This window comes from Orussus abietinus, unplaced genomic scaffold (assembly GCF_000612105.2).
Source record: "Orussus abietinus isolate OABI.00-Male unplaced genomic scaffold, Oabi_2.0 scaffold22, whole genome shotgun sequence".
Lineage (NCBI taxonomy): Eukaryota > Metazoa > Arthropoda > Insecta > Hymenoptera > Orussidae > Orussus > Orussus abietinus.
In genome coordinates, this window is record NW_019394596.1 from 1,371,027 (window position 1) to 1,397,971 (window position 26,945).

At 49.2% G+C, this 26,945-nt stretch overlaps 5 protein-coding genes across 6 annotated transcripts; 2 read left to right on the forward strand and 3 right to left on the reverse strand.

The window, feature by feature from the left end:
* Positions 1-2,740: 2,740 nt before the first annotated feature.
* Positions 2,741-6,712, reverse strand: LOC105701938 (altered inheritance of mitochondria protein 3-like; the record flags this gene model as incomplete). The annotated part of the gene is made up of 1 exon (XM_012429098.1): positions 2,741-6,712. A coding segment is annotated over one exon (3,972 nt), but the record flags the coding sequence as incomplete, so codon positions are not given.
* An 8,205-nt stretch (positions 6,713-14,917) lies between these two features.
* LOC105702193 (translocon-associated protein subunit alpha) lies at positions 14,918-16,757 on the forward strand. The gene is made up of 5 exons (XM_012429570.1): positions 14,918-15,141; positions 15,385-15,564; positions 15,623-15,882; positions 15,959-16,226; positions 16,294-16,757. The coding sequence occupies exons 1-5, from the start codon at positions 15,078-15,080 to the stop codon at positions 16,362-16,364; spliced, it is 843 nt and encodes a 280-aa protein (XP_012284993.1). The 5' UTR covers positions 14,918-15,077; the 3' UTR covers positions 16,365-16,757.
* An 87-nt stretch (positions 16,758-16,844) lies between these two features.
* Positions 16,845-18,431, reverse strand: LOC105702192 (probable tRNA N6-adenosine threonylcarbamoyltransferase). The gene is made up of 4 exons (XM_012429569.1): positions 18,112-18,431; positions 17,581-18,022; positions 17,224-17,402; positions 16,845-17,136 (listed from the first exon to the last, which is right to left on the reverse strand). Exons 1-4 carry the CDS (start codon positions 18,224-18,226, stop codon positions 16,865-16,867), a joined length of 1,008 nt encoding a protein of 335 aa, XP_012284992.1. The 5' UTR covers positions 18,227-18,431; the 3' UTR covers positions 16,845-16,864.
* A 157-nt stretch (positions 18,432-18,588) lies between these two features.
* Positions 18,589-21,383, forward strand: LOC105702156 (3-ketoacyl-CoA thiolase, mitochondrial). 2 transcript variants are annotated; one of them, XM_012429495.1, is made up of 9 exons: positions 18,589-18,735; positions 18,846-18,926; positions 19,394-19,560; positions 19,678-19,809; positions 19,881-20,145; positions 20,218-20,393; positions 20,487-20,687; positions 20,763-20,917; positions 20,980-21,383. In XM_012429495.1, exons 2-9 carry the CDS (start codon positions 18,908-18,910, stop codon positions 21,062-21,064), a joined length of 1,200 nt encoding a protein of 399 aa, XP_012284918.1. In that variant the 5' UTR covers positions 18,589-18,735; positions 18,846-18,907; the 3' UTR covers positions 21,065-21,383. The 2 variants fall into 2 exon arrangements, with proteins under 2 accessions (XP_012284918.1, XP_012284920.1); XM_012429497.2 differs by having other exon boundaries at positions 18,591-18,768.
* Positions 21,308-26,920, reverse strand: LOC105702155 (hillarin). Its single transcript, XM_012429494.1, has 12 exons — positions 26,375-26,920; positions 24,991-25,366; positions 24,686-24,929; positions 24,487-24,603; positions 24,242-24,423; positions 23,940-24,183; positions 23,645-23,871; positions 23,326-23,547; positions 23,100-23,249; positions 22,819-23,008; positions 22,477-22,734; positions 21,308-22,400 (listed from the first exon to the last, which is right to left on the reverse strand). The coding sequence occupies exons 2-12, from the start codon at positions 25,332-25,334 to the stop codon at positions 22,095-22,097; spliced, it is 2,484 nt and encodes an 827-aa protein (XP_012284917.1). The 5' UTR covers positions 25,335-25,366; positions 26,375-26,920; the 3' UTR covers positions 21,308-22,094.
* Positions 26,921-26,945: the final 25 nt, after the last annotated feature.

Below are 26,945 nucleotides of genomic sequence, written 5' to 3' on the forward strand. Positions count from 1 at the left end.
GCTGTTGTTTTAGTCGTCTGTCCCGACCTCGCGCGTGCCCGCAAGGGCGCCCTTTTACCCCGTCTTTTGCAGGGACTCGGCGCCGAGGAGAGACCACAGGGCGACGAACCGCCCGCTTCTCTTCTGGCATCGCCCGGGAGGTCCCTGCCTCGCGACGATTCCCCAGCCCGGCTGAGGAATTCCCAAAGGAAAAGGGGAACTCTCTCGTAGAGGGTCTTCGACGTGTTTGCGCTCGGCATCTTTTTTTCGAGTCGCCGTTCAGTTTCGTCGGCGCCGGACAAGCGTTTCTTTAACGAGAGAAGAACGTCGGGGACATCGGACGCCCGGTTTCGCGGTATCGCGACGCGATGATGGGTTTCGAATGCGTCGATAAAACGCGGCGATACCTCGCGGTAAGTTTGCGTCGATGAAACGAAGCGATACCTCGCGGTAAGTTTGCGTCGATAAAACGCGGCGATACCTCGCGTTAAGTTTTGTCGATAGAACGCGGCGATACCTCGCGTTAAGTTTGCGTCGATGAAACGCGGCGTTACCTCGCGTTAAGTTTCGTCGGCCCCGGACAAGCGTTTCCTTAACGAGACAGGAACGTCGGGGACATCGGACGCCCGGTTTCGCGATATCGCGGCGCGATCGATGGGTATCGAATGCGTCGATGAAACGAAGCGATACCTCGCGTTAAGTTTGCGTCGATAAAACGCGGCGTTACCTCGCGTTAAGTTTGCGTCGATAAAACGCGGCGTTACCTCTCGTTAAGTTTGCGTCGATAAAACGAGGCGTTACCTCGCGTCAAGTTTCGTCGGCCCCGGACAAGCGTTTCTTTAACGAGAGAAGAACGTCGGGGACATCGGACGCCCGGTTTCGCGATATCGCGGCGCGATCGATAGGTATCGAATGGGTCGATAAACCGAAGCGTTCCCTCTCGCGTAAAGAACGGTGATATTGGTATCGGTTCAATTGAATAATAGCCGGCCGAGACGTTATCGGATTCCCCGCGACGTCGGTCGGGACGGGATTACGTATAATCGACCGGATTGGAGTTCTTCCTCGAGGGGTTTTTGGAAGAAAAAAAAAGAAAAGGAACACATTTGTCGCGTTATCGCGGCTGCCCTTTTCTCGCGACTAAAGGCCGTCCTGGTGAATTTAATCTAATCTCGAGATTAGTCATAGTTCTCGCCCGCGATCGCAAGGATGCTCTAAATTTCCTACTCCAGGGTCATCGGTGTTCCAGACCTCGCGGAAACCTTCCGCTCAAATTCGGACTCACGGGCCGTGGAAAAAGACGGGATGCACCGTGAAAATATATAACTAACGGGTCGCTGGGATATCTCTCGATGTCCGGCTACGTTTTACCCGCAATTATGCCCGAAGTCGTCATATAACGTGGCATTAAAATTCCATTCTTGTCCCCATAGGGCCGTCTACTTCCATCTTGGGCCGCTTTCGCATCGCCGGCATACCTAAGGAACCTTCTAAGTCCGGGCGACACGAGTCGCATACTTTATGCGTATGTAAACCAACTTGCCGAGCCACGACGAGGAGCACAATGGGTACCCCCTCGATCGGTACCGCGACTCCGATTTTAACTTTCGGAAATAACCGGACTCCGAGAGGCGGCTTCATCGGAACTGGGCGTCCAGAAGGCAAGATGTCGGCATAGCTGATGTTTAGGAAAATTCGGCTGTGTCACATCCAGCCAGCCAAACGCCCGGACGTACGTCGTTCCTTGCCGGTTACAATTTTTTGTTTCCCCCGTCCCGCGTCATCTTCACCGGCGAATCTCCCGGATCAGGTAATTTAAATAAATACTTTTAATCTCTCCGTTTCCGATACATAGATTCGCGCACCTAGGGAACCATGCCCGTCCTCTCGTTTCCATCTCCGCTCGGCCATCGCGTAGTTACGGGTAACCTAGCGACATTATCTACGCTAATATCCGATAGTATCAACAATTTGGATAACTTATAATCAGGTAAATGCCTCTTGTGAATATTTAAACTATGTACAGAGTAAGCATACCGCTCTTGGTATCGTTGACGTCAGGGCCGATATCTAAACTTACGTGCCGTTAAGAAATTTCGGTTCCATTGGAACGCGTGTCACCGGATAAATCCAATAAAATGAAATGGGCGAAAAGTGTGGGAAAAAAAAGGTAAAAAATGGGACAGGGGATAAATAGTTAATATTAGTACTTTGACTACCCTCCAGGGACGAGCAGGTATCCGAGAGAATTATTACGAGCTTAGCGTCGGCGGTGGTTCCTACTCTTTAATCCGTATTTAATCCCTACCGCGATTTTGACGCTGTATATAAACTAATTTCACTTGTGACCGACGCTATGTTTGCAACCGAAGAATAAATTAAATCCGGGAAAACCTGGGGATCCCGCGTGATTTCGAGACCCCGAGATCTAACCCGGGTATCTCTCAACCGATACCTCGTACCTGGTTACGTCAAAGACTCCGAGATTTCGATACTTCGAGCAAGGCACTTCGCCGGAAAGGTGCAAGAAATGAAAGTGAAAAGTGCTCGTCTATTACATAAATAATCCTCGGCGTCTTTCCCCCCATAGAACCGATTGCACCCTCCCGATCCCGACCTTAACCGATCCTTAACCGACCTGGAGCATTATCTTACGAACACGGACTCGACATCCGTACGTCCAAAGGAAGGAAAAAGGACGCTCCTCGCCACGCCGGAAGTGGAAGATTCAGCCGAAATCCCGACGGAGACCTTCTACCGGTCAGTCGTTCTTGGAGAGTTCTTGAAAGAAGGCTTCTATCGGCAGCGTGGGCTCGTCCGTGATGACGCGGAAGCGGTTGGCGCCTCCTCTGGTTTCCGTCGCCGGCGAGACCGCTTTGAACATCCCGGGTTTGTCGTACAGGGCGGAGGCCGACACCGTCAGGTCCGCGACGCTCTGGGAGGCCTTCGCGAAGAGCTCCTCGTCGGAATATAGGTCGGTAACCGTCGTGGGAGTTTCAACAGCCGGGGGATTCGTGTCTTGCTCGGGCTGCTCCGAGTCCGGTTCCGCGACGTGGGTATCGGTGGTGGCCACGTCGGTCGACGCCTCCCGGGTGCCGTCGTCGGGGGTCTCGATGATTTCGTTGACGGTGGCGGGCAAATGGAAGACCGTCGTTGAAGGATAAAAGCTGCTTTCGGCGGCGGCCATTTCGGTGCTTCCCTCCTTCTTCGACTCCTTCTGCTGATGGACCCTCTTCCTCAGCGGCCGCTTCCTGATCGACGAGGAGAACACGTTCTCGGGTCTCGCCGTGCCGAGCCTGACGGAGACCTCGTTCTCTTGCTTTCTAGGACTCGCCGTGCTGGTGGTGAACCTGCTTCGGTACAGGTGCCCGTTGTTCGGCTTCCTCTTCGGGACGAACCCGTTCGGCTTCTCCGTGGTGCCGGTCCCGGTCTCCGGTTCCGCCTGCTCGTATCCCACGGTCGTCGAGGACGTTCTGCCGTATCCCCTGGAGGTGTACCTGTACCTGCCGTTGTCCCTTTTGGGAGCTTCCTGAGCCTCCTGAGGCCTGGTAGTCGTACCGCGGTGGCTACTCGGAGTGCTCGCCTGAGGAGCCTCGGTCGTCGAACTCTGGGACAACTTGTTCTTGAAATCCATTCTGCTCTTGTAGTCCTTGACGCTGAACCTGGGCCTCGTGCTGTTCCCGAATCGCATCGGTCGGATTCGGTGGTGCGACCTTTTGGTCGACGTGGCCTCCGAAGTCGTGGTCGCGATCTCCGTGGTCGTCGTAACTGGAGGATCGTAGGACTCGTCCGGAATCGCCGTGGTGTAGTATCCTACGTGGTTCCTCTCGGGTTTCCCAAACAAGTTCTCCAGAGGAATGTTCCCGTTTCCGTTCTGGAAGCTCTCCGTGGGAGGAGCGTTTTGCGCATAGGTCTCCTCGAAGCGAGTCTTTTGAGGGTAGGACCCTTCCGGTTCCCCGACGCTTTCCGTCGAGCCCTCCTCGAACCTCGGAGGAAACGTGGCCCGAGGCTCCGCGGAAGTGACTTCCGATTGCTGGGACGGATCCTTGTTGCTCTCGTAATACGTCCCCCATTCGATTATCTGCTGCTGCGTCGTCTTTGGCGCTTGGACGGGCTCCGTCACGATTTCCGCCTCGAAGGGTTCTCCGGGCTGGACCCTCAACCTGTGACCGGGTCGTTTCCTGATCACCGGCCTTCTTTCCGGCTCCGAGTCCGGATCGGTCGACGGACTCGGCCGCTGCCTCGTTTTCGAGTAGTCCCCGTCGGGTCGTTCGTACTTCGAATCCCCCTGACTCGTTTGCGGTCTCTCGTATTTCTTCGAGTCCCCGTCCCTCGATCCCGGTCCCTCGTACTTGGAGAAATCTTCCCCGCCTGTTCCAGGATTCTCGTAGGCCAAGGATTCGCTCCGGTTCGTCACCGGCCTCTCGTATTTTGACAAATCCTGGCTTATCACTGGCCTCTCGGGCGCTACCGAATCTCGACCCGGAGTCGGTCTCTCGTCCTGGATCGGGTCCTGGCTCGTCGCCGGTCTCTCGTATTCGACCGCATCGTCGCTTATCGCGGGTCTCTCCGTCTCGGCTTCGGCGGTACTCGCGATCGGACGCCTTCTCCTCAAAGGAGCGTCGGGTCTTCTAGATCTCGGCCTCGAGGTCGAGACGTACGTCGAAACCTCGGGCTCCGGAGAAGCGGTCTCGTAGGTTTCGAAGTTCTGGGAGGGAGTCTCCGACGAGGAGATCTCGTAAGTCGGACGAGGGGTGACGTTGGGTCGTCGTCTCCTGTTCTGGTTCCTGAATGGCTTTTGCGCCCGGTTGGGTTCTCGCGGCCGTTGGTCGGGGATCCTCTGCAGATCGGTCGCTACCTCCTCGAACGCTTGAGGCTTCTTCAGCTGCTCCTCGTAGGGATTTGGACTTTCTTCCACCTTGGTGCTCGGCACCGTCGACAGCTGGAAGTGAACTACTTGTTGCTGCTGGGGCAGCACGGTGTACGTCTGTTCTTCCGGGACCTTCTTCTGTCCCTCGACGACGTAATGCTCGATCTGCCCGACCCCTTCCTGCTTGGGAGGTTCGTGGAAACCCGAAATCCCCTCCGGCACGACCTCTTCTTGAACGACTTGCTTGGTCCTGTCTCGAGCGTTCGCCTCCTGCTCCTTGCGCAGTTCCGCATTTTCTTGGCGCTCTATCTCGCGCTGCTGCAGCTCCTGTTCCCGAAGTCGCTGCCTGTCTTGCTGCAGGAGCTGTTGCTGCAGCGCAAACTGCTGCTCGTTGAAGTGCTTCAGCGAGATGCTCTCGGGGGTTTCGTACTCCACCTCCTGTGGTTTCTGCTGGTGGACGATGACGGGCCTCGCCGAACTCTGGTACTGAGGTGGCCTTATGTACACCACTTCCGGAGCCGGCTGGTGATAGTGGACGTTCCGATTCGCATTTTCTGGCTCCTGGTTGAACCTGGGCGGAGGGTTCTTCCTGGGAAGTACTTCGTTGATCTCAGTGGTATACATGGGCGTGGGATTCGACCAAATCGGAGTAGGAGTGGTCACCGTTTGCTGCTCCGGGAAATAGTAACTGCTGGGTATTCCGTTGGTTTGTGGAACCTGCGGCAACTTATTGGCGTGTTTTCTGGAGTCCTCGAGGGGCTTCCTGTCGAAACCTCCGCTGGGATCGTTGTTGACCCGATAAGGAACGAACTTGCTCGTCTCCGTGCCGGAAGGAGTAGTTGGGCTGTAGTTATTGGGCGGCGACAGACTCTCATAGGGTAAAGGCTGTCTGAAATTAAATGGAAATTTCTCCCGAGGTCTCACGTAACTGACCTCGTGGCTCTCGTGTATCAGAAAAGCCGGATCCCTCTCGAAATACGTTTTGTAGGGCGTGGGATGGTAAATCTGATTGAAGTAGTTTCCCGTCCTTCCGTTCAGGGCCTGTCCACTGTGAGATTGAAGGTGGTATCCTTCGTATGGATGTCCGTTTATTTTTTCGGCCTCGAAAGCCTTAGCCACGTCTACGTTGGGGGGCTGAAGGAACGGCTTCGTGTTCGTCACCTTGACCGACTCGGAGGACGCGATCTGATGCCTCGTCGGCTGATAGATCTCCTGACCCCCGAAACCGGTGGGCCCGGGCCTGGTTTTCGAGAAAATCTGCGGATGCGGGGTGGACGAAAAAACCGGACCCTTCGAGACGAAGGGCTGGTTCCTAACGTCCGTCTGGTGAGCTTGAGGAATGTACTGGTTTCTCAAATCCTCCTGGTGGGCCTGGGAGAGGTACTGCTGCCGGTTCCTGATGTCCGCGTGATGGCTCTGAGGAACGAACGGTTGATTCCTGACGTCCTGCTGATGGGCCTGCGGGACGTAGGTCGGCTGCCTCGGGAAGATTTCCTGGTTTCGCAAAACCGATTTTCTCTGCGGGTCGACGTCGAAACGGAACGCGTCTCGAGGTGGAGGTATCAGGAACGAGTATTCCCTCGTCTCCGAGGGAACGTGCTTAATGTGATCCTTCGACTTGACGCGCGCTTTCGTCGCGGCGTGTCCAAAGACGCTGAAGCTTCCCAGGATGCTGGGAGGCGCGTAATCCTGACTCTGCACCTTTGTCCGAGGCTTCTGCTTCTCGGAGCTGGCCAGGCGGTCCTCGACCTCATCCAGCACGGGATGGACTCCGTTTCTCTCGGAACTCCCCGCGGATGCTCCGTTCGCGGCGCCGTAGCCCGTCGTCAGCGGCCTCCATCCATCGGCGATCATCGAGGCGCGGGTCGGGGCCTAAAAGGAAACGATGTTAGCGATCTCGAAAAAGTGATACGAGACACGAAACTCGAAAGTAGAAGGACTGGGGAACGTCTCTTACGGCGCTGGTATCCGCACGGTCGACGGAAACCGTAATTCCCTGAGCCGATGTCCATGTCGTCAAGGCAGCTGATATTACGACGGTCCAAAGATGGACCGCGGCAACTGCAAGAAGCCATTCGTTACAGACCCAAGGTATTCTAATTGCTTAACGATCGACGACATCGCGAGAACGCCACTCACCGCGTAATCCTTGCCTTCGTAACATTCTGTCAGGCTCTCATAACATTTGCGCGTATAATCTGAAACAGTCAAAAACGAAAGTCGAGTTAGAACAATGGAGGGTAAACCGGCGCCGAGAGGATCTCATCGACGCACTTTCATCTCGCATATTAATCCCGCAATTAATTCAATCAGCACCGGAGTAAATGGATTCAGCTTAAGCGCGAGAAAGCGCCCTGGAAATATCATGCCTCCATCTCGCGTTGTCGCACCTCGGTCCAGGAGCCGGCGATCGTCCCGCTAAATCCCAGAAATCCTGCGACTCGGAAGCGATAAAGATCCTCGAAAGACGGTCATTCGCCGTTTGTCCGACTCTCGAGAGACACGGAAGAACCAACGGCCAAGCGGCGCGTTTTCTCCGAACGCGACGGATCGCGTATCGCCGTCATCCTCGAGAGAAACTCGGCAATCCCCGCGACGCGTGTCTACAATTTTCGTAACGCTTCCCGCTGGGTCCAGAAACCTCGTTTTCCCCGACACTTTCTTCGTCGATTCCCCTATTCGCTTCGGATCGCGGAAGCGGCGCGGTGGACACCTCTCCATAGCCGTGAACTCCACCGTCGAACGCGACGGATCGCGTATCGTCGTCATCCTCGAGAGAAACTAGACAATCCCCACAACGCGTGTCTACAATTTTCGTAACGCTTCCCCTGGGTCCGGAAACCTGGTTTTCCCCGACACTTTCTTCGTCGATTCCCTTATTCGCTCCGGATCGCGGAAGCGGCGCGGTGGACACCTCTCCATAGCCGTGAACTCCACAGTCGAAGGAACCGCGCGTCTCCTCCGCGTCCCAACGTGGAAAGAAAGTGACTTGAATGCCCGGTTACGAAAACCTTGCTCAAGGATGCCGGAACGCTCCTCCACGTCTCGCCTTTAAGGATAATCCGTTCGCCGCGGAACGCCCGAGTCAACGCGCAAGGAGGAAGGGATCCCCCCAAGAGGCGCTCTACTCGCGTTTTCCGCGGATAGATCCGGAGCGAAACCGCGTACCGAGGTCAGTGTCTCGAGGAATGCGACAATTGGAAAGAGACGTGAAACCGAGCCGCGTAATTGGCCGAGCCCGTTGCGAGGAGAGCCTCCAAATGGCGGGCAAGGTTTTAGAGAGCCTTTGTCAAGGTAGTGAAAGCGACACCGTTAATTAAGGACCTCGGTAATTAATTCGCGTGCGGCTAATCCTCCACGGTTAGATCCACCGATTCATAAATACACGTCCGGCCACGTTACCCCATACTCCCGATGCGCGACGAGGGATCAAGGATTTTAGCTTTCCCCGATCGCGTTCGTACGGTCGTTCCAATTTTAAGGCACGTCTCGACGTGGACGAAGAATGCACTTTCACGTCGGTATTTGGCTCTAAACCCCCAAGGGCGTTAGAGGATCGCCGAAAAACCCCTAAAAAATCGATAGGCCTCGCAGCGAGACCGATGCCGCGCTTCGGAGCAAAACGAAATAACGTTGCGTTAAGGTGAAGTGAAACCCCCTTCAAATCAGTCGATTCGAATACAACACTTTTTCTTTAAGGGATTTAGGGGGATTTTATTAGACCAAACTGTCCGAAACTTTGACACATCACTCCTGATCATCTAAGAATTGTCCTGACACGTCGATTTCTTGATATTTATTGTACGAAAACGACAGGTGGAGTATACCATTTGGTAGAATATCCAATATAATTCGACCCAGCTGTCGATGTGAAAACGAACGTCGGCAACGTAGGCATTTAGAAAAATCTTCTTCGACGTCGATCAAGTTCCTCGACGTGTTTCACTTCACCTTAAGGCCCACGGATCGCGTGCCACCTTCGTCGCGAAAGTCAAAGTCGCCTTCCGCTAGTTGTCCCAACTGGCGGGCGTTCGATTAAATTCCACCCGAGTCTGACCTTAATTGTTGAAAGTGGAAACGAGCACGGATCCGAATAATTGAGTGCAGGACGACTTTCCATTGGGCAACACCGTTTATACGGATACGTCCCGTCCGTAACGCGGTTTTCCTCCGCGGACGCGTACGTGCCGCCTTTTCGCCGGCGTATACGTTTATGAAACTTAATTGCGATCGCGGCTCGTTCCTTCGAACGCTCCCCGAATGCCGTCCGATGCCGGCACGAATCCTCCGACTTTCCACACGCATATAAAAGCGAGCCCAGTATTCGCGTTAACCTAGATATCCACTTGGGCACTCTTTCCTTGCATTTGCCTTGTCTTCGGTTCGTCCGTCGAGAAACGGGACGAAAGCGACAGTCGACGTCGACCGCTGTGGGCTCCAGTTTTTCTCTTTTAGGGGACGGGACGAAACCGCCGACTGATCTTGACCGAACATTTCGCAATGGGATACGTAAGACCCTCGACGAGTTATCTCATCGGCCAGGAGCGCCTTTCTTCCGGCCTTTGTCCCAAAAGTCCCTCGATTCGATGCAAATTTCCGGAAAAGGTGCGATTCGCGCGTAGAACGTACGGAGAGCACGTTATCTACACGCGGATAGGAATAAGACCGCTCGTTGAGATTTCTTAATTACCTGGGTGATTACCTCGAGTTCGGCGGTTCTATTTCAGGGTTCGCGGGTACCTCCTACGGCGTTAAGGACATACTCAATTTTACGGCCCTCTCCGCGCCACCGTAAAACCGGTGATAATGGAGTAATAACCACTTTTACATCGGGTGTAATAAAGCGGTGCCGGCCGTCAATGGCTCTGGGATAGCTGCGATTTAAATTCGGAGCATTGATAAGGCCGCTCGGTACAGGCGTAAAACGCGAAATTGTGCCTCGACGTCGGGAGCAATTTTCTCGTTTCCTTTCCACCACCCATGGTACCCGTACGAATCGTTTACGTTCCTTTTATCTCCCGCATTAATTGTAAGAAAAACCAACCACTGGGTTCCGTTCTCGGGAATAATTGCGGACGATAAAATCCGACACGTGGTGTCCGTCCATGAGTTCTCCGATGATCGATCTTCCCGACGTTGTATATTTGGATTGCCGAACTTTCTAAGTTTGCGCTTGATTACCTTTAATGGAAAACCGTTTCCTCCGATTAAATGCCACTACGGGGAGCGGGTACCGACCCCAGATACGATTACGTTGAAAATTGCACGTGACGAAATTTGTCTCGCCCTGGCGATACAAGGTAACGGAGGTTGCAAAGTATTCCGCTCCGTCACGGAACAATTTCTCCGTTATTAATATACCTTGACATTGTTTTCTAACAGCTCCCAGCCTTACAAGTTTTACTGCTCGTTTCCTTTTACTTCGCTCCCCTCGTTTTTCAGTAGAACTGCATTTAGCTTTATCGAGCGTTAAAAAATCCGAGAGTTTCCATCCTCCGGAGCTCCAAAGTGGTCCAGAGTCCGAAAAAGTGACCAAAGTGACTGCGAGCGATCGCTCCTTATTTTTCCTTCCATACCGAAGACTTGCTTCACGTCTCAATAAACTGTACACCTGCTCGCGTTCATTGTTGCAACATACTTAATCCCAGGTTACGTGCCCGAGAAGGGTAAAAAGTAACTTCGCCCTAGGGTACCTACGTTTTTGCTCGACGGAAATTCATTAGCGCGGTCGGTCGGCGATTCAGAGGGTAAACCTGGCTGTTAACGATTAATTGCAATCAACGAACGGCCCAGTTATTTCCAATCGAGCGGTCGCTTTGTCGAAAACCGGAAGTCCGATTCTCTTTTAGGTCGCGACGAGGAAGCACTTGGGACGACGCTCTCGCAAGTGTGTCGTACTCGTTACCCGGAGTATGCCTCTTTCGGGAAAGGAAAAAAAAAAGCGCCAACGATGACAAGAAGATAAAATCTATCCGGCAGCGGATGTCATGACTTCGCAGTCTTTCCTCGTCACGTCGGACCATCCGGCGTCAAGCTTGCGCAACTTTCTACATGGGTCAAATCTGCTCTCCGCGATCATTTTCCCCTCGTTATCGAGCCCCGTCTGTTTTTCCTTAACGCTTTTAGGCGAAATCCCTTTGAGAGGAATTCTCGGCCATCGGACAACTCTAAACGTTCGCAACGCAAATGTTCCGCAGTGAATTCTCACGGGACGACCGATTCGAAACGAGACGTAAACGATGTCGAATATTATCCCCATAGAGGGTGCATGACTGTACAGACCTTATTACCGATAACTCGGTATGAAAACGTCGAGCCTAGCGCGGCTTTCTACATCGATCGAGTCGCCGACAATTTTCCTCCTCCGGAGGTCGTTGAATGAAACGTGCTGCCAGCTCCTCTTTCAGCTATCGCTCATCGACGAGGGTCCTCTTAACGTTCAAATCCGATTAAAGCAAGCATCAAGACCTAAGGCAAAGAGACATTACCGATGACGTGAAATGAATTTCAGGAAGGATTAATGGAAGACGCGTCGACTTTCTATACCGATTAACTCTACGTAGCCCGATTTGTCATACCCGCGACACGCACGGCACGCGTTTTCCAGAGCGATCCATCGTCAATTTCACTGCTCGGGAAATTCCCGAAGAGCGCACTTACTTACCGAGAGTTTCCGATAAAAATCTCGATAAAAACTCACCGACCGATACACGCGTAAGAGCGTGCCGAGCTGAATCCCGAGAGCGTGACCCTTTTAAATGGACTGAAATCGGTTTCCCAAGGAGCGCGTCACCGAATTCGCCCGGTCGTAAAAGAAAATGCTTCCGGCGTTTCCAGCGGAGATCTTAGGAGAAAAAAAGAAGGAAAAAAAAAAAGATAGCTTCGAATGATACTCGTTTCTAAAGTGGGCCGCGCGGAATCCTCGCAGCGTAACAGCCTCAAAACGAGGCTCGAACCGCGAGGCACGAAATCGGTCTCTCGAAAGTGGGTCGCTAGCGTGTCGCATCTCCCGATCACGTTAATTCCTGGATTCCGGGGTTGCGATCGATTACGAGGAGAGGACATCGATACTCACCGCAACCTCGCGGGGGATCACTTGGCACGTGTCACTGGCACTGGTATCCAAAGCCGGAGTGGAGACCGCATCCACAGACCAGGGAGCGATGATCCGATGGTTCGGGGTGTCGAGGTGTCCTCCCTTCGACAAATTACGCGGTTTGACAGTCAGGTGGCGACTAAAAGCGCGTTTAACAGGGCCGCCGTCTTGCCGTTCCCGACGCCGAGTTCCCCTCTCGGACGATCTAGAAGAAAGTAGGCCTCACCTGACCCTTCTTTCTGCTTCGCTATTACTTTGAGAACTGCTCCGCGACTACTGCTGGAGGTGCGTGGATCTCGTCTCGTTTTTCTTTTCCCCACCGGACGAAAAGGATGAGCCGCCTTACCGTTAATCGGGGTCCTTCTCGCTCGCGTAACTTTGTTGCGCCCACCTGGACTGCCCGCCGATGGTACCTGGAATCCAATCGAATGGAAAACCATGAGTTACACTTTGTGGCAAAGTTACTCCTACCGGTGGTATCAAATTGATCCGATTGTTTATCTTCTTCCCCCTCTCGGTCTCGTGGGTCGCGAGTTGCGGAGATGAAGGAAAGTCGGAAGCAGGGGTACGGGAAAACGATTCCTCGCTTAGCTTGAAGACGAAGATGAAAATGAAAATGTTATTTCAGGGTGAAATGTCGCTCGGTGCAGTTTCCAATAACTGCGAGAGACCGACTCGCCTACGCTCTTGCCCCGTACTGGGAAGTGGTAGTTAAAAAGAACATTTTGTAAATGCAAATCCAACAGGATTGGAGAGCGCGGAGAGACTGTCACGGAGTATGTAATCGCATATCGTAACAGGTACTATCTACATGCTCGGCTAAGTACTTGCCATCCCAGGGAAAAGGTGGTGCTTACCGTTATGTAACTCGTTGCTACAGATCGGAATTCCTTGGGTGTTTAAATACGCACTTTGTTCCACGAGGAAAAAGAATCTCTACGAGTCAATTAGCGGTGGTCGGTGACCCAGTATCTGCAAGGACTTCTCCTGAAACGGAAAATGTTCTCTTATTTTCATTTATTTGCATAATTCGAACGCGTTACAAGGCACCCGAGCGCCGTTGGTTAAAAGTACAACGAGTAACCCCAGTTACCAAGGTGTAAAAATTAAATCAAACTTATATATAAAAAGAGAGAAAAACACCCTACTAAAGTGCTACTATATTTACAGAATAGTGATCTCCGATTCCCTAGTCGTAGCCCATAATTTCCCGGTTTCTCGAGCGCGACAAAGAAACAAGGAAGACCTCGATTTGCGATGATTGGCATTTACGGCCAGAGAAGAAATACGATTTACCGATTTACCAGGATCCGGAAAGTATCGGAATCGTAAAAAGAGAGGTCCTGGTCGGTCTAACGTCAGGATTTAAGTGGCATATGTACGATCGAATGGCTCGCCTTTCTGGTAAGACCCGTAGTACCTACTATCGGGACTCGCATCTACCTGCACCATTGCACAAGCAACTTGTTTCCTCTACGGTTTTGAAAGTGTGGCTTGCGCATAACTTTGCACTTATTTCTCCTAGATATTGCGCAACATCTTTCGACCAATTAATTCTACTCTGAAATAGCCGAGTGATACGGTATCCGGGTACCGAATATTGTCCAAATTCTATTGAAATCCTTTAACTTGCTTTCGAGATTACTTGATCCGCGTCCGCGTAATCAAATTGTCTTCGACCCGATATTCGGTCTACCGATCAGACTTTTCCTCCGATCACGCTCTGATTTCGGAGAAAACGATGCATTTATGCGCGAGACGTCGATGGGAAGGCGATGCTCCAATTTCGTTCGGTTATTTATGTCGTAAACGCCGATTGCTTCGCGGATGAAATTTCGGAGTAATGCGCCGATCGCGAGATTTCCTGGCTCATTTGAATAGGTTTCTTCTCCAATTCCGTCGATATTACTGGCCATAACCACGATCCAGTTTGACTTTGGCCGGCCATTTGGGTCTTCTTTGTATGTACTTTATAAACGGACGAAATCGTTCCTATTTCGATGGCCTACGATGTAGCCTGGTGTTTCCGCATAGGTCCATAATGTCCGGTCAGTGGCTGTAAAATTTTAAAGCCGACGCAGATTACCCATTTTAGGGAAAATGAGGGGAAAAACGTTGCTTCCGCCAGAGTTTTTTGGCGGTGCCGGTTTTCTACCTCTTACGAAAGTTGGACATATTACCGCGTAGCTCAAGAGGGAAGGAACGAATTGCAGGAATTGAGCGCGAGGTTTCGCAGAAGAGTGCAACGACTCGCAGTCCTCCACCCAGACAGAGAAGATGAATTTTAACGATACGTACAATGAAGCGCAAAACTGTAGCGCGAAGACACAAAGGCACAAAGAGACATTGTCTCTTCACCTCTCCCACGAGAGATCCCGATGCCAACTAGTTTGGACGTTATGACATAATTACTGAAGAAAGTTTCCAATGTGCATACATAGAGCGTAAGTAGATCAACCGGTAGTGGCAGGACGTGTTTCAAGAAAGTACCCTCGCTACGCCGCGTGCCAGGTGGCCCGGCAATTTTAACCGTCTAATAAGGACTCTCTAATACCCAAATCAACGTGGCTCAAGGTAATTCGAAACCGACCTTCCGTCGTGTCGCTGAATCTTGAAGCGTTCCGAGTGTCCATCTGTACCAAACGGATCGATCCTTCCATAGGGCATTATCGAGCCGAATGCAATTTCCCTTACCGGAAAATGGTCCCTCCGGCTTAGTCGGTCAACTTTGAACGTCCGGCCAGTGCCTGGAATCCCGTCCCGATGGGATGACATTTTTTTAAATCGATTCGTCCCCAGGGAAAAGGTATAGCACGCCATCTTCGAAGTCGAGCGACAAGTTCGTCCTGTCCGATTAGTTCGCCCTTTTGCCGGCGCGGCGCGGAGGTCTTCGGGTGGTTAGCCGATGGGAATAACGCAAAGCGCGTTCCTCCTCTACATAATTCGTGCTCGTAGAATTCCACGTTTCGAAGTTGAGTAGGATGCCGAGTCTCCACCACGTCTTCCACGTAGCAAGGGAATTCAAATGATAGTTGCCGGGACATGGAAAGGTGGTGTTGTTCAGTTGATGATTGAACAGGCGTGCGTTCGGTGTCACACGAGAAAAACCGTTTTCTTAGCTATCCCGCAAGCATGAGGCGAAAAAACGTTATCTTCTCATTCACCATATCGGTGCTTATCCTTGCATTAAGTCACGGTAAATCTCCACTCACAATATGTTCATAAATACGTACGCAAATTCTCAAAAGTTCAGTGCGCATAAGCATCGTGTCCTCGATATCGCAGTAAATTCCTAGATTCGATGTTATATTTCCTTGAATCCAGTCGAGAAGCTTATTAGATTTTGAACTTTTGAGAAAGTTATCTCTAAGGAGTTTAGGCGATTAAAATATTTTAGTCCTTTAAATTATAAATCTTGATTAAATCCTTTCTTTTGCAGGAATTAATAGAGTATATGCTCAAGAAGATGAGCTCGTCGATGATATAGTGGATATCGAGGGCGAAGATGGAAGTGTCGTTAGCGAAGACGTAATAGAAGAAGAAACGGTTACGTCGTCTAAAGATGCCGACACGATAATTCTGTTTACTAAACCCATTTATAATGCACTGTCGACCCTTGGTAAGTTCTGCGATAAAGTTATTTATGATAAACGGCTACTTATTGAATTTTGTTACAGAACTACCAGCGGGTGGAGTAGTCGAGTTTCTCGTAGGCTTTGCAAACAAAGGAACAAACGATTTTGTACTCGAAACCTTGGATGCATCCTTCCGTTATCCCATGGATTTTAACTTCTATATTCAGAATTTCTCTACCCTTGCATTGAACAGAGTTGTTAAACCTGATCATGAGGCAACGTTAGAGTACCAATTCGTACCTCCTGAAGTGTTCGCTGGACGGCCTTTTGGGCTTAATATAAACCTGAACTATAGGGATGCCGTACGTATAGTTAAAACAGTCCGCATAATTCCAATATATGAGATAATGATAACCATACTAAAAATCTACATTTCAGAATGGAGCATCGTTTAGTGAAGCAGTTTATAATGAAACTGTACAAGTTATAGAATTGGATGAGGGTCTAGATGGAGAAACGATATTCCTCTATGTATTTCTCGCGGCATGTGTCATTCTGACACTTGTAGGTGGACAGCAATTACTATCTTCGTTAGGACGGAAATCCCGGTCCTCGTCTACCCGCAAACCACCGGTAGAAATAGGCACTTCCAACCCCAATAATGTCGATTACGATTGGTTACCAAAAGAGACTCTTAACAGAATTAGTAAGTGTCTATGTAAAAATACCACTAAACAATGCATTGAGATTTCTTAATTGTTTTTTATTTTCAGATAAATCGCCAAAATCGCCAAAACAAAGTCCTAGACAACGGAAGTCTAAGAAAGGAAATTCTGACAACTGATCTACACCCGTTGTGCACATAAACATTTTAGAGTGAAAGTGCTGATGAATGAAACAAATTAATAATAGGTTAGATAGTTAAAGAATTTTTTTTATTAAATGTAGTGCTTTCAGTCATAATGGTATATTTAAGTAAATTATAGAATTTCAGTAATTGACCCCTTCTTAAATGACAAAAAGTTTGTAATATCAGGCAAATTTTGTTCACATAAATCACTGTCATTTGGTTGTAGTTTTAAGATCTATTTGTCATAGTATTGTGTTCAAAGTATACTGGGCAATAAGTTTTTTGCAGTGAAACACGTATAAATTTGGCGACCAGTGTCTACAACTAAATGGAAGTTGATAAAAATGTATCCTAGGAATTGAGTAACAAAGTACTTTGATACTATGACGCGTATTTGGTTTGCTTTTATTGTACCTGACCTATTTAAAATTCTGATTATATCCATTACTAGATAAAAGGATGGTTATTTTTCGTTTTTAATAAAAAACATGCATTTATTCCCTCCATGAAACGAGTACATCATCGGTTCGATACCTTTGTACGCAAGTAGTTTGTATCCAAGGAGTACAACCAACGGTATTGAATTGGAGCAAACCTGCTACAGCAATCATAACGCCATTGTCAATGCAAAATCGTTCATCGGATGAATGCACAACTGCTCCTCGTTCTTTGCACATGGTTTCCATCATGTTCTGCAGCTTTTCATTGCATCCTACACCACCCACGATCAAAACCTCGCTCGATCCAGTATGAGCCATTGCTCTTTCTTTAAAATAAAAAAATTCATGAATAATTTTACAATGTTAATAAATAACAAATAAGTTTAATTGGGGAAAACAATTGTTCACGCTACCTGTAATTTCAATAAGCATGGCAAACACGGTTTCTTGAAGCGAAAAGCACAAATCTTCCTTGCAAAATTCACCCGAAGAAAGCCATCGATTGAGGTGATCCTCTATGTAGCTCAAAATTCCAGAAAAAGACACATCCATGCCTTTTACTACATATGGTAATGGAACCATATTTTTACCCCTTAGATTATAATCATACAACTGTCATTTATATAAAACAAACAGGAACATGAATACAGGACAACTTTTAAACACATTTCTAATTGCACTAATTATAGTTCATAAACTACTAAGAACATTATGGGTACATAAATACTTTCTGATACTCCTATTTATTATTTATAAATGTAATAATTTACCTCTTTGCAAATTGTTCAATGTTGTAACCAGGACTGGGATCATTTGAAAGTTTTAACAATCTCGCAAACCGATCCAAACAATTACCAACCGCAATATCTATCGTTTCCCCAAATATCCTATATCTTTGACGAGAATATGCAATGACCTGTGTATTTCCTCCAGAGACGTATAAAACTGTTGGATTTTTGCAGCCAGTAATAAGTCTACCCATTTCTATATGGCCAATACAATGATTAACACCGACGATGGGTTTATTATGCAGTTGAGCAATCGTACGTGCTACCAGAGCAACGACTATTAACGGAGGAGCCATTCCTGGACCTTTTGTGTAACAGACAACGTCAATTTCTTTCATTGTCACGCTAGCATCGTCCAGTGCTTTCCTTAGAACTGTTAATACATGTTTCCGATGATGTTGTGCAGTTTCACGTGGCATAAATCCTTTAAAAAAATAACGAGTATTAAATAGCATCTGAAAAGGGCATTGATTTCCCATTTATTTAAATGTGGAAAAGAAAGGTTAGAATTACCTTCACCGGGAGGAGTGATATAAGTGTACCTTACATTAGCTAGTACTTGGTCGTCGCGAATAATCCCAATGCCTAATTTGTTTGCACTGCCTTCGAGACCAATCGCAACAACCATTTTTCAGTAATAATTGAAATTCCTAGCTGTCAAATATCATTACAAAGCCATCGGGGCTCATCGGAACTTGCCCGGGCGCGCCGGTGATCGTCAACAATAGCACACTACGGAGCACGAAGCACACAAAGGAGACTTTTTGGGGGCAAAAAACGGTGAAAGCTAACGTACGAAACCAGAGGGCAGCACAAGATGCGATCTCACGATCCTGCCCGTGAGCAATCTCCCAACTCATCTCTGTAATTATGTTTCCTTTAAAATCAAGTATTTCATATTTCTTCCTTTTCCAGGTGCAGGGTCCACGATTTCTTACCGACTTCCCTGTAGGAAAGGAGTAACAAGTAGGGGGAAAGCTTTATATTCCTTGCATGCTTCCAACGGCAACAATTGGGCATGATAGGGCATCAGTGGCAGTTAAAAAAGCGTTACAGTGTACTGATAATAATAAAATATTTTATATATTAAAGTTTATGCAATACTGAGTACGTTTTACGCCAGAATCTGTATTTAACGTAAGCAATATTTATTTTAAGTGAATTGTTGTCGTAAGTATGATGACGAATGATAATTTTGGTTGGACTTTGATTGGACTCTCATCGTTTTATTTTTTCTTTCCTTAAAGCCACTCCTCCATCAACTAAAGACTGCAACAAGGGATCCCAAGTTTCTATTAATTGATCGATCATGGCTGCTACAACTAAAGGTACGTGTTAAATTATTGTTAAATTATATGTTGTATGTAAGTTAAGAGAAGGGTATGCATATAACTATAATATCTTCATTTACTTTGTACATTTTGAAATTGCATGCAATATCCTAGTATGTTTTAGAAATCTATATGTCAGTGATGAACAATGAATAAACATTTTTTTCAATACCATTAAGTTTTGAATGCATTGAGTTTTAAGTATTATTCTTCTTTTCTATCTTGTTGATAAAGTGCACTGTACGGTGAAGCCATTTGATTATCGAGTGAACCTTGGTCATTGTTTGCAATTCAAAGGAAACGTGTTATACAATTCTGACCTCAAAAAATAATTTCTTGCATAATTTTCTTGGCACATTATCCCCATGGATACAGATAAAACATCAAACTTCCGTTCCCATAATCGTCCTGAAATTAATTACATAAACTTAGGAAGTTTTAATTTGTATATGTTTTTTTTATAGGGATCTTTATTGTTGGGGCGAAACGAACTCCATTTGGAAAAATGGGTGGTATATTTGCCAAAACATCGCACACTGAGTTATCTGTAATTGCTTCCACTGCTGCTATACAATCTGCTAATGTAAAACCTGAAAAAATTGACAGCGTTATTTTTGGAAACGTCATGTCCGTAAGTTTAATAACCACACAGATTTAATTCCAATAAACTTCTCCAGAAAATCATACGATGGAATCAAATAACAGAATCATGCTATTACACGTTTTATTGGTGATTCATTTTCTTAAGGCTACAAGTTCCGATGGTATATATTTACCACGACACGTACTACTTAAATGTGGAATCCCCTTGGAAAAACCAGCCTATGCAGTGAATCGTCTTTGTGGCTCTGGATTCCAATCAGTAGTTAATGGTATCCAGGTAATTGTAATTAATCATCATTTAAGTTTGAATATACATGCACCGTGTTCCCGAATGAACTAATTTTACAGAGTATCTTAACTGGAGAATCAAAAATTGTATTGGCTGGTGGTGCTGAAAATATGAGCCAATGTCCATTTGCCGTAAGAAATATTCGCTATGGTACAACAATCGGTCAAAAGTATGAATTCGAAGACACCCTTTGGGCTGGTCTAGTGGACACTTACTGTCAACTACCCATGGGATTAACGGCAGAAAAACTTGGAGCAAAGTATAGTGTTACCAGAGACGAGGCCGATCAATATTCCCTCAGAAGTCAAAAACTCTGGAAGGAAGGTGAGAGGTCATCTGCCTTTTAGAGTCGCTCCATAATTGGAATGTCGTTTCGTAACTACGTTCTGGTTGCAGCTCATGACGCTGGCCGTTTTAAAGCTGAAATAGCTCCCGTGCCGCTGAAGATCAAAAACAAAGATGTAGTTGTAGAAGTGGACGAACATCCACGTCAAAATGCAAAAATAGAAGATTTCTCGAAATTAAAATCAGTATTCCAAAAAGACGGCTTAGTTACCGCGGGTACTGCGTCTGTGAGTCCTTGATTTCTCTTTAACGTGAACTTAAGTATGTCTTCATACGAGAGGTTAAGGGATCCGAAAATATGTATATTTTAATATTTCCAGGGGATTTCTGACGGCGCTGGAGCAATAATCTTAGCCAGCGAAGAAGCCATCAAGTCAGAAGGTTTAACCCCTTTGGCGCGTATCATCGGATTTAGCGTCGTCGGGGTAGATCCATCTATCATGGGAATCGGTCCTGTATCAGCTATCAGAAATCTCCTAAAAGTTACGGGAAAGTCTATAGATGATATAGAACTTGTCGAGGTAAGACGGTAAAATTGCAAATACGTAGAATGATGAGTATTATCCATAACTACTTGAATATCAATTTTCGTTTAGATCAATGAAGCTTTCGCAGCTCAAACATTGTCTTGCATTAAAGATTTGAAACTAGACATAAATAAAGTCAACGTCGATGGTGGCGCCATAGCGTTAGGGCACCCTCTCGCTGCTTCTGGTTCAAGAATCACGGCACATTTAACTCACGAACTGAGGTAAACAATTGATACTTTATAGATAACCTTCGATTGGTTAACTTATTATCTGAATTTTTTAGAAGGAGGAAAGCCGGCAGCCTGGGTATTGGTTCGGCATGTATTGGCGGTGGTCAAGGTATCGCTGTGCTGATAGAGTCTCTCTGAATTGATTGCCCGTCTAATTGACCTGAAATACTTTGAATAACTGCCACACAATGAGCGTTCCTAGATCAAGTCTAAACAATCCAATCCGATGTGCGAATATACGATTACAATATTTTTATAACTAATATAATTAAAAGTACGTAACACGTATGGTTAAAGATATACTTTTTACAAGTTATGTGAAAAATATAACCATCATAAACAATTTATATATTGCAACGTTATTAATAATATTAAGAGATATATTTAGCAAAGTGGAATGAATTTATTTGTATTTACAATTTGGTAATACGTTTATAAATACAGTTATGTATATGTATACATATATATATATATATATATCTCTCTCTCTATAATTTTTCTCAAAATATAGTTATCTTGCAAGGACCAGCACGGTACGATAAGTAGACATTTTTGGTTGCTGGTCATAACGAATAAACAAATCAAAAGTCGACTGGAATTACGCATTCATTTCTTTCTGACTAATTAAAATTACTACACGTCGACTTTTAATTTGTTTACCAACGCGAGAAACAAATCTATGTTCGTGACTTACGTCGTGATTCAGCTACGAGTTGCTTCGGGATAATCCTTGATTACAGTCTCAACTACGATAGAATATTTATCGCTAAGTTAGCACACATGAGAGTTACCTTAGACAGATAATCATGAAAAACGTAGTAATACCAAATAAGACCAGTTACGTTTGAGATTAATTTAAAGGGTTTGGCGATCATTACTTACGCTACGACAATCGTGACAATTTATGCCTTCGAAATGTCCACGCTTGTTTTTGAACAAAGCCGAGTAAAGCGCCACGTCTTATAATATTCCTCTCGACAACGATGGTGTCTTACTCAGCTTTGGTATAAAAATAAAAAATAAAAAAGAAACGTGGAATCCTCTTTAGGTAGATCGGACGATCGATGAATTGCCCTACTGTACGGTACAAAAATTAGTTAGTTCCGCGGTCGCCTAGAGACGCGAATTAAAAGGTAAGACGTGGCATGTCCAAGATTCCTTCGGATAGCTAGTTCCTTTTACTGGAGTTAATGAGATATTTGCAACAGTGCGTGAGCAAGTGTTTCTCGCCAGAGACTTCCTGATGAGGCGGCGTGCTTAATTCTCGGGTATAAATATCGAGGCCGTATTGCCCTTCCTCGGGGAAGTTAATGGAGAAAGTCACCACGTCGTTATCGGCCACAAGATGGGAAACATACTTGGACAGACGTTTCTCCTCGATTCCATTTTTATGGAGAGTAGCCATAAAGTCCGTTAATGGCCTCGACATGCGAAACTGAATTTCTAATTCTCGGCCAGCGAACACTAGGGCATCCTGAAACAAAGCGTGGTGCATTACGATGCCAGCCACTTAGGAGTTCGTTATCGCCCCGAGGATTTAAATTGCAAACCTGGTGGGTGATCGGCACCAGGCCGAAGAGTCTGGTCGCCTTGGTAGGACCCCACTCTCCGCTGGCGCAATCAGGTAGAGGCACCATCACCGTCTGAAGTTCTTCGCAAGCGATCTTGAACTTACAAACGCTTTTGAATTTCATCGGTTCACCGGTTAAATATTCCCTGGGCGTAACGGCGTTGGCGAAGATATCCAGAAGGAACGCTCCGGAACACGGTGCGTGAACTCTGAACGCTACCATGTTCCCAACGACCGACTGAAGTATTTTTTTATTTAAGGATTACTCACTTTACAACGACTCGAGGTCACCGTGACTGTATACAAATTGTATAAAGGTTACCTGCATGACGAATCGCTTAAGAGATATTCCGTCGTAACCATCTCCGTCGCTATCGTAAAACTTCAAATTGTAGTGGAAAATCAAAGACGACTGCATGTGAGCCGGCATAGCTATTCTCACAGTGGCGGCTCCCGTTGAATCCGTATGCATTACGGCATTTGTATTCGTATCGGGAAAGTAGAGGCCATACCTGAAATCGATAGATTTCATCACTTGTCGTTTCGGTACGCATTCTACCTTTTGGGATCGCGGTAGCCGATCGACGAAACCATGCGCCTTACCTGAAGAAGAGCGACCTGACGAAAGGCAACTCCTCGAAGTCCTTAACGGATATCGGTTGTTGCAGCAGTTGCCATTCTTCTTGAAGCGGGAAGAACTCGTAAATGAATTCCCGTGGATCCGTCAGGAAGTAATGATCGTCGTACTCGTACCTAAAGAAATGGTAGACATGGATACGGGCGTTCCGAGCGGTTACAAGAGGCGATAGGACAGGGTCATTAGACGAACCGAAGACTGTCGCTGTTTCCTTTCGTCTGTCCCGGACGAGGAACTTCTTTGGCGTTGACGAGGTGACGAGCTCCCCAGTTGCACTGGACGAACCTCCACGCGCCCGCTACGTAGACGGCGTTCCAGCTATTTCTGAATTTGCTGTCTTCGAACCGGACGCCTGGCTGATAACCTGCGGATTTGCTGTAGCCTTTGATAACGACACAGTGTAATCCGGCGTAACTGAAACAGAACCCGGAAGCAACGTTAATCGACAATGTCCACATCCCTCCGACGCGGAAACTCATCCGCGGGGTCTAGGGCTCGAACGTAACTTTACCTGCAAAGCCGTTTAAAGAGAACGTGATAACTCTCCGTGCCGTGTTTGATACCCCTCAACAAGCCCATTGGAGTATCGCCCCTCAGGTCGTCGTCGAACTGCATGGTGTTGAGATTCTTCACGGTGATCCATCTGAATATCGTCCTCGCCTTTTCAATGTCCGATCCGCACCTGCTGACCAGTTGCCGCACCAGGTCGGTAAAAGTCTTTTGGTCCTCTTGAGCCACCTGGAGGAAGGGTCGAAGCGTTAGAAATTCCACGGCGATCGCCGTGTTCGCGCTAGTCCCTCACTTACCGAGATGGCGATTTGGTCCATGTCGGCGAATTCCAGAGGATCGGTATAAATGTGATATTTCGCGAGAGTGGGCGGTTGTGGGGGTGGCGCTCGCGACGGATACGGAGGCGGTGGCGCTTCTTGGGCATACCCGTCTCCTTCGTCGAGATAGAGGCTCTCTTGCAACATGTACTCGCTTCTGGCTTCGTTGATCAGCTCCAACATCTCCGAGCTCTGCTTCTCCACCAAAGCCGCGGTCGCCGCCCTGACAACGATCGACACGGTACACATCTCGTCTCGCTCGACGCGTCTCCGGGACTCACCTCTCGTGTTCGAGCATCTTCCGAGTGAGACTCTCCTTCTTCTTGTCCCTTCGAAGGGTCATGTTCTTTTCGAGGTTCTCCTTCTCCTGCAGGAACAGTTGGCTCCGACCCCGCTCGCCTCGGTCTCCTCTTTCCTGGTCCCATCGCGCCGACAGCCGCTCCAGTTCCTTTTCCCATTCGTCCTGCAAATGTAAGAAACCGGTCGTTGGAAGCGTCTCCTGCGATTCTCGAATTCAAGCACGTACCCTGAACTCTTCCCGGATCCTGCGGTCCTCCTCTTCCCGGTGGTGGGCGAACTTCCTGTAAAGGTCGTCCTCCTCCTTCCGGTGCTTCATCTCCAGCCGCGTTTGCTCGTCTCGGTCCTGAAATTCGATTCGCTCCGAATAATTGCCGAGTCCTAGAAATCCGGAAAAGGGTCGGCGAAGTCGGCGTCCTTCCACTCACCAGGTAGTAGTCGATCGGTTTCTCGCGCGCCTTGTTGTAGCCCTTTTGGAGCTCGGTCTGTTTCAGGGCGTGAGCTATGTGAAGGGCACTGGCGTCGAACCTCCCGTACCGATAGCTCCCATCGGCGGAATAATTGTGCCCGGGTACTCCCCCGGGTCCATCCCGATGGGAGGCGTTGCCGCCGGGCGAGGCCCCGTGTCCGTTGGAGTATCTTGCCGAGTTGGAGGCATCCCCGTGCTCGTACCTGAAGCAGGAACGTTCTTAATTAAAATCGGTCGATCCTCGCGGGAGACGGCGAGCCTTACCCCGGAGGGTAGACGCCCCTTGGAGATGCTCCGCCCGCCCTGATCTGCTCGTTTACGTAGCCGCTGCGAGGCGCGTTGAGGGCGCTCCGGATGCCCACGCTGGACCCGTCCAGGGTCCCGGGGCCCGGCTTGGGCACGTGGCTGCTGCAGTAGACCTCCTTGTCGTGGATCGTGTGCTGGTTGTTGTAGTAGGTCTTGAGGGTGAGCTTGGTCCCGCAGATGGCGCACTTGAAGCACCCCGCGTGGAAGAAGGTGAAGTCCTTGAGAGGTCCCACCCTGTCTACCTGGTAGACCGTCTGCGCGCACCGCAGGCACGTGCTCTCGTAGAAATTGGGCCGATACATTCTCCTCGGGTCCTTCCCGCTCCCGGTACCACCTGGAAAGCCGGACGGCCAGGCCCGGCCTTGAGAAGGAATCGCCAAGGAACCCGGACGTTTCCTCTCGCTCCGCCCGGGTAACCGGAGACGCGGCCCGAAGAAGGAACGAGAAACGACGCAAAGTCTCCCACGCCCCGGGTGCCCGTGGAGGGGCTCCTCGGAAAGGAAACCGGGCGGACGTCTCTCGGGAGCCGCGGAGAAGGTTCCCCGTCTCGCCCACGCCTCCGAGGAGACGTGGGATTTAAATCTCGATCGGAGGCCGCGGTGAAAGGAAGTCACCGTCGGCCCGCAAAATCCCGGGTTACGCGATCGATTTTTAGGCCTCTCGCTCGTTAAGGACCCGGCGAGTCTCCGCCGCACGTGGAGTCGCTCCTTCCAGGATTTCGTTTCCCTCTGCGTGGGCGGAGCTCTACTACCGGATGGAGAGAAAGCCGCGACCGAGCGCGCGCTCTCGTCTAGCGGTAAATAGACCGCGCCCGGAAGAGCCGAATCCCGAGGTCGGCCGACCTCCGTGGCCGATTTTCTCCCGGGAAAACGCCTCGTTCCGAGCTCGGCCGAAATTCCCGTCGCGTGCTCTCGGATAACCGTAATGGAAAACGCGGATTCGGACGCGGCCGAACCTTTCGTCGGACTACCGTTAACGCTCGATCTCGGCCGCGTCGAGATCCCCCGATTAACTTGACGAGGTATCCGCCCGTAAAATCTGCACGCGGTCGACGTGGCACACCCCGGGGGAATAATTCCCGGAAAACGCGCGCGATGTATGGACTAAAGCGGAGGAGAGACCTCGAGGTCCTTGAGATCCTCGGGCGCCCGTTAGGAAGGACTTCCGGCAAAGTTTCTTAACCTCTCGCTTACCCGAGCGGCGATCCTCCGGGGGTCCTTCCTGCCGGCGGGCCCGAGGTAATCGCGGAGGCACAGAGGAAACACCTGTCCCGATCGCCGCCTCGGGGGAAGGCGCGCAGTCGCACGGACGCGACGCCCGGAAAATCGAGAGAGAGACTTACCGGCGCTCGGGAGGTACGCTGTCCCTGGGACGAGTCAGACGGCGATCGTCGGTGCACTCGATGGGGACCTCCGGTGGCTCCGGCACGGTGCCCGCGCGCTCGACGGTCCCGGACGGTCTGCCGAGCGGGCGGCGGCCATTTTGGTATCGGCCCCGCGAGTGGCGCTTCGAGTGGCGAACGCGAGCAAACCTCCGGGGGCCCTCCTAACCTCTCTTTTCCACCTGTTTCCCACCTGTTTCCACCTGTGCCTCTCGCGCGGGCCTACTTTCTTCGAGAGCGCGTCGCTTCCGACCAGATTTCCTTCATTGGCGAGGCGGGGCGCGCGGCCGACCGACGGTGACTTCGATGCCCGCAAGAGCAGGACGCTCTCCGGTAGCTCTCCGACCCGCCAATTTGGAGCCGACCGGCTCGAGACGCCCGCTTTTATTTTTCTTCTTATTCTCCGGAAGGTTCGCGTTCCTCCGTTGACCGTCGCTCTCTAGGAGAAACACCGAGGGGAGAGGGAAATCCGCGGGTTCCGTCCGACGTTTCGGAGCGGTCCTCGCCTCGCGGCCGGGAATGTAGGCCGCCG

Coding starts and splice junctions, on each gene's coding strand:
- LOC105702156 (XM_012429495.1), top strand. Junction 20,146..20,217: donor TCAAAAACTCTGGAAGGAAG/GTGAGAGGTCAT, acceptor TTCTGGTTGCAG/CTCATGACGCTGGCCGTTTT. Junction 20,918..20,979: donor CATTTAACTCACGAACTGAG/GTAAACAATTGA, acceptor TGAATTTTTTAG/AAGGAGGAAAGCCGGCAGCC.
- LOC105702155 (XM_012429494.1), bottom strand. CDS start 25,334: ATGTATCGGCCCAATTTCTACGAGAGCACGTGCCTGCGGTGCGCGCAG. Junction 24,184..24,241: donor AAGATGCTCGAACACGAGAG/GTGAGTCCCGGA, acceptor GATCGTTGTCAG/GGCGGCGACCGCGGCTTTGG. Junction 23,548..23,644: donor CTCTTTAAACGGCTTTGCAG/GTAAAGTTACGT, acceptor GTTCTGTTTCAG/TTACGCCGGATTACACTGTG.
- LOC105702192 (XM_012429569.1), bottom strand. CDS start 18,226: ATGGTTGTTGCGATTGGTCTCGAAGGCAGTGCAAACAAATTAGGCATT. Junction 17,403..17,580: donor ATTGAACAATTTGCAAAGAG/GTAAATTATTAC, acceptor TTATAATCTAAG/GGGTAAAAATATGGTTCCAT. Junction 17,137..17,223: donor CATGCTTATTGAAATTACAG/GTAGCGTGAACA, acceptor TTTATTTTAAAG/AAAGAGCAATGGCTCATACT.
- LOC105702193 (XM_012429570.1), top strand. CDS start 15,078: ATGAGGCGAAAAAACGTTATCTTCTCATTCACCATATCGGTGCTTATC. Junction 15,142..15,384: donor TATCCTTGCATTAAGTCACG/GTAAATCTCCAC, acceptor TTTCTTTTGCAG/GAATTAATAGAGTATATGCT. Junction 15,883..15,958: donor ACCTGAACTATAGGGATGCC/GTACGTATAGTT, acceptor TCTACATTTCAG/AATGGAGCATCGTTTAGTGA.